Raw genomic sequence first — 9,000 nt, 5'->3', positions numbered from 1 at the left:
GGGTATATTCCCAGTAGAGGTATTGCGGGGTCAAATGGTATCTCTATTTGCAACTTTTTGAGAGAGCACCATCCCACTTTCCACAGGGGTTGCACCATTTTACACTCCCACCAACAGTGAATTAAGGGTTCCAGTTTCTCCACAACCTCGCCAGCATTTGTTGCTTGCTGTTCTGTTAAATTTTGCTATTTTGACTGGGGTGAGATGATATCTCATAGTTGTTTTGGCAACACAATTCTTTACCACTGAGCCGTCAGTGCTCCTGATACAGATACTGAATATATATTGTTGTTGTAGTGTGCCGTCAAGTCAGAACTCAGAGCTGACCCTCCAGGTTTTCAAAGGCAGTAAGTCACATAGAAGATTGCATATTTTTTCTACAGTGAAGAAGCCAGTGGATTAGAACCATGCCTTTGAGATTGCAGTGCAGCTTCTTAGAACTAGGCCAACAGAGCTCCCTTTATATATAGATAGATGAAACTTAATTCATGATTCATAACCATCATAACAGGAAAACTTTACTGTTTTACTAAAATTTAAAAGGTATTTTGAAATGTTATTGTTGCTATTTCCTTTTTTCCTCCGATTTTTTTGTTGTAAATTCTTTCTGGAGGGAGGAAGTTTTTCTTTTGCTCCTGTGCACTTGGAGAGATAATTAGGAATTATGTTTCACTTAATGAGAAACTGTTTGCCTTCTTATAGTTCCTGACATCTCACTCTTTGTTAGCAGTGATATATTTTACTATAATCTCTGCTATCATTTTACCATAAACAAATAGTAATATTAAATTTTGTAATAATTAATCATGAGAAAATTTTTCTAATTAAACAGCTTGATTTGCAGCTTGATTTGCCTGGTAATTTGAAAAGAAAAAAATGCAGCTGTTCACTTGAATTATATAAAACAGTTCCTTATTTGTCAGTGTAGCAGAGAGCATAACAGCTCTCTTAAGGCCCTCCAGCATAAGGTTGTGTAGTAAGTAAAAGCTGCTTAATTGGGAGGATGAGCTAATTAATGACCAGCTACTTGGAATGTTTGCTAATACTAACCAGCTACAGAGCAGAATTGTTAATTACGTCTTAGTACTATTAGCCAATTAATGTAATTAGGATAAGTAAATCTTGTTTTAAGATCATTACTGAGCTAGGTCATGAAGAACCTGTTTATCTTGTATATTAGACTTAACTGCTATATCTGTATGTACATTAGATGATAGCTAATAAGTTTTGAGACAGAAATATTCTTACAGCAAATCCAAGATCAAATGTACTTTATAAAATGTTTTTGAAGTAAGCTCTTGTGGCCTGGTGGTAAGGAATTGGCACTAACGGAAAGGCAGTGGATTTGAATCCACAGGCTTGAAAAAGATGGACAGTCCTCTTGTACTGTTCTACAGACTCTGAAAATGTGCTTGAGGGTCGGCTGTGAGTCAGTTCCAACTTCAAAGCACATAACAGCAGTATTGTAGTCTAGACTACTCTTGATTAAATCTTCAGCATATAATCATAGAAAGTGAAACCAAGAATGCCACCCTCACTCAGCAACATATCTTCACTTAACCTCATATGTAGTTTCTTTTCTTCATTTTATAGCCAGATGTAAAGAAAAAAAAAAATCTCCTGTTGTTGTGCCAATTTTTAAATATTTATGTGTTTGCTTTTAAGTTTTACATTCATTGGCATTTGACTCTGCCCTTATGACAAACATGCTTTCATTAAATGTAAATTATCTCTGTCACAAAAAGACAAATACTTCATAATGCCGCTGTTATAGAACAAGATTGATACGGGCGGGGTTTGGGGAAAACTAAGAAAAGAGGTAATAGATAATGTACACGGCATTGAAACAGATGAGAGAGAGAACTGTACCAAAGGTAGTAAGTATTACTGATATGACAAAAGTCCAGAATAAGAGTTGCATAGTAAAATGGTTGGTGGGGGTGGGGAATGGACTGTATAACAATGAAAGAACTTTTTTCCCCAAAGAAAAAAGCAAACTACAGTGGGGGTGGGGAGGAAAATAGACAATAATGAATGAATGGAAATAAGGAAAATAAAAACCCACAAGAAAGTTTTTGAACACTGTATAAGCTCACAGATGTAGCAATTTATGATGAAATTTCCTTTTCCGTATTTGCTAAATAAATAGGTACACTAATTTTTATTTTTAAGATGCTTTAAAGGAGATTTATATAACTTGAAAAGGAAATTATAAAAAAAACAAAACCAAAAACAACAAAAAACCCAAAGCTTTGGAATAATGTGGGGGGGAAAACCAAACACCACATCTCAAAGGCATCAATTCTTTTTCTGTCATTTAAAAAAAAAAAAGTAAAAATTTGTCTCATGGGCTCATTTTCTTTTAATTTTGACCATTTCATTTGACTACTTCTTCCATTATGGAATTTTTTTTTTTAATTTATTTTTTAATTTTGCTTTTTATTTTACCTGGTCCTTCCCCCCCTTTTTTATTAATTTTAATAGACATTTACAGAGGTTATTAATTTCCATTCATTCATTGCCACACTTTTCTCCCTGCCCATCCCTCCCCACCAGTTCGCTCTCTTCTCCGAAAAGAAAAAGGAAAAAAAATTCCTTTATTAGTATACAATTCTCCCATCCCTTCCCTCCCACCCCCCACCTACCTGGTTCTTTTGAAGTCTCCTTTAGTTAATAAGGATCATTTTTTATTTTCTTTAAATATTACTGTAATTAATTTTTTCTTTATTTACCATCTTAGAACAATTTCTTAATTTGGTCTTCCCTTCGTTTTCTTAATTTGGTTTTTCCTTCAGCATTGTTTTGAGGAAGTATATCAAAATCACCTGCCCAGATATTTTAGACTTTAGTTCTTGCATAGGGTATAGGAATGTATTTTGAATTAGCCCCATAGATGGATGTTAATAGACTACATAGTTAAGAACTTAATTTTGATACTGTCTCCTTGCTGCCTCACCTAAAATTAGCAGGTGCATCTTAATATAGGGTCATGTTTGGGGCACTTAAAACTTCAATAAGCACTGCTAGCATAATTTACTGGGTTTCTAAATGAAGGATAAACTCTAGTTTGAGGAACCAACTCTTCTCAGTTTTAGTTTTAGAGTCTTGCCACCTGAATGGCCTATCTACTGGCTCTACATCAGACAGTGTACTGGTCTTATTTGTAGAGTTTCTGAGGCCTATTATTTGAGAAGTGGATGATCAGGTCTACTTCCTCATGTATCTTAATTTGGAAACTTCATTTAAACTTGTCCGTTGTGGGTGACCTTGTTTGTATTTGAAGTAGCTGGTGACCTCAAGTATCACAAAGTCTCACAGATGAATGATGGAGTGCGCAACATTATTCGGTCCCTTAATTTGAGAGGATTCAAGTCTTATATATTGGTTTAGTGGTATCCATGTCTTCTTTCTTTTATAGAAATATATCTCCAGTTTATTGCCTGTGACTTCAGCCCTCTAAGGAAATGTGAAAACTTGTTATCTAGGAAATAGTGTTGTTGAGTACTGTTGAGTCAGAACTGATTAATAGCTGACCTTCCAGTATATTTTTAAACACAGAATCATTAATTAAAGAAAAACAAACCTATTTTATTTCAGTTAAAACTTACAGTAATTTGCCTACTATCCTACTCTTTTTTTTTATGATTAATTTTAATAGACATTTACAGAGGTTTTGGATTTCCATTCATTCCTACTATCCTACTCTTAAAGTGTAAATTAGTCTCTCAAAAACAAATTCTATTGCCCAGCTTCTATATTTGTTTATCCCTCAGTAATTCTTGCCTCTTCCTTCCACATGCTATCAAGACATCATAAATCCCACTTTTTCCACCTAGCCGTTCTGTACCTAAGCTTTGTGTTGCCTCTCACTGATCTGCCTTGTTAGCATCTTTTCATGTCTCAGTGAAATGTCATTTCTGAAATGAACCCTTTTTTGGTCTTTAAACATAGATGTTTCTTATCTAGTCTTAATGCTCTTTGTTAAAGAAATTATTTTAAGGTTGTGTATGTTCTAGGCAGTTCAGGTGGCTTTAGTGGTAAGGGGTTAACACTGCCAACCCAAACACTGCCAACCCAAAGTGACATTTCAAATCCACCTACTCCTCACATGGCAATCTCCTCCCAATGTGCTTTACTTCCCCTGAAAACCCATGGGGAAGGTCAGCTATGAGTTGGTTGTGACTCAGTGGTATGTGAATAAGAACTCAACATATGTTACGGCATTTAGCAAATGCTTAATGAGTCAGTCAGAACGGTTCTTCAAAATAAGGATGGCTAACTTGCTTTGACCATGTCATCAGGAACAACCAATTGCTAGAAAAGAACATCATGTTAGATAAAGTGAGTGTTAGCAGAAATAACGGAAGACTTTAGAGTGAGGTGATAGTAACCACAGCTGTGGATTCCAACACATCGGTGATCATAGAGATGGCACTAGACAAGGTAACATTTTTTGTTTTGTAATGCAGGTACCTTGATTTGGAGCAAAGCTGATTACAACTAATAATAACAAAAATAAATTACTATAGAATGAATTTGTCTTCCTCTTCTGTCAGTGGAAACTGACCTGTCACGGATACTTGTTGGTATAGAGAGTCTTGTAAGATTTTGGAAAAATTTTTTCAAGAATAAGAATTGTTTCATTTCTTGTCTGCATTTCTTGGACACTCTATTTTGTGAAATGAGTAATCATTATAAAATAATTTGCACTTTGAATTTTAGACTCATTGCCATAGTAGTCACAGTGGCTTTAGCTATATCACTCTTAGTTGTGTTGTACTTTGGTAATATAATGATTGAGCTGTTGAAACACCTCTGAGTGAACTCATATTTCCAACCTATTGTCAACCATTTGTGCCATCCAAGTGCCTAATATATAGTAGGTGATGAATAAATACCTAGGGAGTTCTAATGTGTTAACTTAGAGAGATGTGCTGCTAACCCAAAGACCAAGTATGAAAGTATTTAATGTTGCTTTTTGAGAAAATGTTATCTTCAGAATTTGGAAGTATTTCCATCCTCTGGCCCTTCCTCTCTATAGACAAAATGTTATTACTGAATTCTAAATTGCTACTTGGTGTATTAATTCCTTCCACCGCCTTCCCTTAAAATGCACCATTGTTCTTCGAAGACCTCCTCTCCTACAGCTTTTAACTCTTTCAAGGGGGAGTTATGTTCTCTCACTGTGAGTCTCAAGGTAAAGAGATGATATTGATTGCTTTCTTTATTAAAACCTCCTTTTGATTGATGTATGCATCAAAACTTCAGTATTTAGCACACAACCCTATTTGTAAGAAATAAATAGGAATCACTTTAGTTCAAAGTAATGTTTTGAAAATAAAATGAGAAGATGTAAGAAGGAAAAAGTTAAGGTGTTTTTGAGTTTTAGTTTGATTTTGTGTTTGAAGGAAGAAGTGTTTGAATCTCAAATTGGCTTTTAGGAAGTAAGAGAATATTACATGAACATTTTGATTATAAGACATGTTTTCCCAAATGTAAATTGAGAACAAAATATGCATCTCAGAAATGATGAAATCAATTCCCATATCCTTGTCATCACTTTAAAAATAATTTTTCCCTTCGTAGTCTTTGGTATAATTTTTAAATCTCATCTTTTCATTAAAATGTAATTCACCAAATGGATCATGCATTATATAGTTGTACATTAATCTCTTACATGAGGTTTTTATATATCCTAAATGTTCAGAATATATTTTTACAAGCTTTTGAGAAGAGTCATCTGATGTTGTTAGGGGCTTTAGGCTTAGAATGGCTTGTAGCTGATTGTCCAGTGAGTTTTCAGAGGCTGTAAATTGCATGGGACATGATTGCTCATTGTTTTCTTGCAGAGCAGCTGGTGAATTTGAACTACAAAACGTTGAGTTGGCAACAAAACTCCTTGTGACTTGATTTCGTTACTGGGAATTATGTGGCACGGAGAAAAAAATATACAAAGATATATAAAAGATAACAGTGCATAAATACAGTATTTGCTGAATTACTGTTTGTGGGAGCAGTCTCTAAAACTATCTCTGTCTGCACTGATATTAATAGGGTTGAGTGGACTAAATTATATCTAACGAAAGTATAAACCTTTAAACTTCTTAGCAGATGGGTCATTGAATTGGAAAGTATGGTTTACAGTTTTGTATTGTGTGATACATGATTTATTTTTATTCTTCATTTTTATTTTGTTTCTACTTTTTGTAGTTATATGATTTGTTGATTTAGATACTCATTAATGTCTAAGATAGACACCATTTTTATTACTTTTGATTTTGCTAAAGGAAAAATATATAATCTGAGCCAAGCTCAACTCATTGACTTGAAGTTGGAACAGATCATAGCTGATCTGTGGATTTTCAGAGGCTGCAAATGGTGTAGAAGGAAGTTGTTCATTTTTCTTCATTGGAGTTGCTGGTGGGTTTGAACCATTACAGAGGCATGGCTTTTGAATAGCAGCTCAGCTCCCTGTGGACTAGGCCACTAGTCGGTCACTGCCCCCGAGTCAAGAACTGACTCAAAGCTAAACCGAGAAACTATACCTTGTGTGAGAGGAGATTTCTCATCTTTCTCCCTCAGAGCACTTTGTGGAGTCAAAACATCTGCCTTTTGGCTATCAATGCAGCTCTATCCAGTGGGTCTCTATGATTTGAGTGGGATTTTAATGAATCACAGAAACTTTGGATTTCAGTTCATTCATTGTTGCACTTTTTTTTTGGATCTGGACTTAGACTCTAGAAATATCTTAAAGTTGAAAACGAACATTATTGTATTAGACACATTACTTTTTAAAAATTATTGATACACTTAGTTTTTTAAATAGTGTTTTTTTATAAAATTATGATTTACAGACATAAAGCCATACAGTCCAGTAAACTCTCAAAATAAAAACATATATACAGTGGTATCTAGATTAAGAAACAAAATAACTATCCAAGTTGAAAGTAGACACATTGATTTAAAAGGATACAGATTGTAGAGTTTTAAAATAGAAAGGAGTCTTTGGAAATGTGGTAGATAAAATGAGGACAAAGAACTTATGCCACTAGAAGAGCTTTATTGGAAGTTGGCATAAGGTACTGTCCTTGTGTTAATGTTGACAATCCAGAGACTCAGGGAAGGGTTGTCTCAGTGTCAGTGCGCCCTCTCCCCCCTGACTCCCAGTGGCACCTTTTTTGTTCCCATAGATTGCCTTTTAAATAAAGCAACTTTTTATTTAAAATATATTTATGTTTATGTGTGTGTGTATATATATATATCTATTTATATATAAATAATTTTTTAAATAAAGGTGTAAGTTTGGTTTAACAGATGTTTTTCTCTTTGTTTTAGGTGAATCTGGACTGGGAAAGTCAACGTTAATCAACTCATTATTTCTCACAGATTTATATTCACCAGAGTATCCTGGTCCTTCCCACAGGATAAAAAAGACTGTACAAGTATGTATGTAAATATGATGAATATGAAGTAATTAACACAAACACATCCTATACATTTTATTGTGGTTGCCTAAAGGGAGTTTCAAATTTAACTGTAACGTAACTTTTTGTAAACTAAAAGCAAACTGTTTTCTAAAGGTGTTTGAGGGTCTGTTATTTTAAAAATAGGTTGTCTTTTTCAGACTGAAAACTGTCCACCATGAGTGACCTGCTGGCACTTGAAATACTGATGTATTTTAAATGTTGTTATATGCCATCGAATCAACTACAATGAATAGCAACCCTGTGAACAATGGATTTAAATATCCTGTGCCATCTCTACCATTTCTGACATACTCGAGCCTGCTGTGTACAAACACTGTGTCAGTCCTTCTCATTGAGGACTTTCTTCTCCTCTGAACCATCCACCTTTCCAAGCATGATGTCCTTAACTAAGGACTAACTCTTATAACTACATGTCAAAAAAGTATGTGAGACAAAGCTTCACTAACGTGGTTTATAGTACTCAGGCCATCAATTCTCTTGGTGCTTTGCTTTCTGTATTTGCTCAGCATACAGATTAAATAGGTATAGAGAAAGGATTCAGCCATGACACAAACTTTTCTCAATTTTAAGCCAGGCAGCATTCCTTTGGAATGCTTCTGTTCAGTTTGTATGTTGAGAAAATAATTTGATAGGCTAGACTATATGACATCAGAATTGGAAGAAGACTTAATAATCTATGTTAATGCATATGACTCAACTTTGCTCGTAGAAAGTGGAGAAGACATAATGTATTTACTGCAGAAGATCAAAGACTTCAGTATGGGCCAATAGGCATCATCATGGTAATTGAACAGTGATTACATTCTTTAGCAGTTTAACCATTCTTAACCTTCCTCTCCTGAACTTTTCTCCTTCCCTAGGTTTTTACTTAACTTTACAAGTTGTTAGTATAATTGGCATAAAGACAGTTTAGAAACGTTTACCTTTTTACATAATCAGAATAAACTTTAGATTCATACTGATTTAAATTTAGTAATACGTGACAGCATTATAGTTGTATTCCTTTTTTGTGATTGCTTTTGTGTGTTAACTTTTCTTAATGTTGCTGTTAACCCAGCAGTAGTAGTATTTGTTACTCTTTCCTTACTCTTCTACATATTTGCTCCCACCCACCATCTTTATGCTATTATGTGTTGGTAAATACATTAATATATATTACATTTCTATATATAACAGGCGTTTCTCACAGGCATCTCTCAAAGGTAACTGGCTTTCCAGCGGGCCCGAGGGCCGCAGGCCCTCGGGCCAGAAGGAAAAACATAATTGACACAGAAGTTCTACAGGACATGTCACCTTCCCTTGGAGACACCACAACTAAACTTTGGTGGAGGGTGGAGCTGGGAAACAAGTGGGTAATGGCACTGGGCTAAGGGTGGGATGAACACTTTAACTAACGTTTACCCCCTCAATAAGGGATTTATCTTTAACTGCCCCACAAATTGCTGTCTGTCAGATACTCCTCTAAATCTGAACATTCAGATTAAGACAGACTAGGAAGAAGGATTGGCCACCC

General features: G+C 34.9%; 1 protein-coding gene across 1 annotated transcript in view; it reads left to right on the top strand.

Moving 5' to 3' along the window:
• The window catches only part of SEPT7 (septin 7), a 69,270-nt gene that overhangs the window by 7,073 nt on the left and 53,197 nt on the right, over positions 1–9,000 (top strand). Inside the window, exon 3 of the mRNA XM_006887628.1 lies at positions 7,327–7,442. Coding sequence (XP_006887690.1) covers positions 7,327–7,442 — 116 coding nt within the window. The remainder of the gene's footprint in view (positions 1–7,326; positions 7,443–9,000) is intronic.

This window comes from Elephantulus edwardii, unplaced genomic scaffold (genome assembly GCF_000299155.1).
Source record: "Elephantulus edwardii isolate Elephantulus edwardi_28Jun2011 unplaced genomic scaffold, EleEdw1.0 scaffold00059, whole genome shotgun sequence".
NCBI classification, from domain to species: Eukaryota; Metazoa; Chordata; class Mammalia; order Macroscelidea; family Macroscelididae; genus Elephantulus; species Elephantulus edwardii.
Note: the sequence above shows the minus strand (reverse complement) of the source record. Positions and strands in the feature narration are given on the sequence as shown.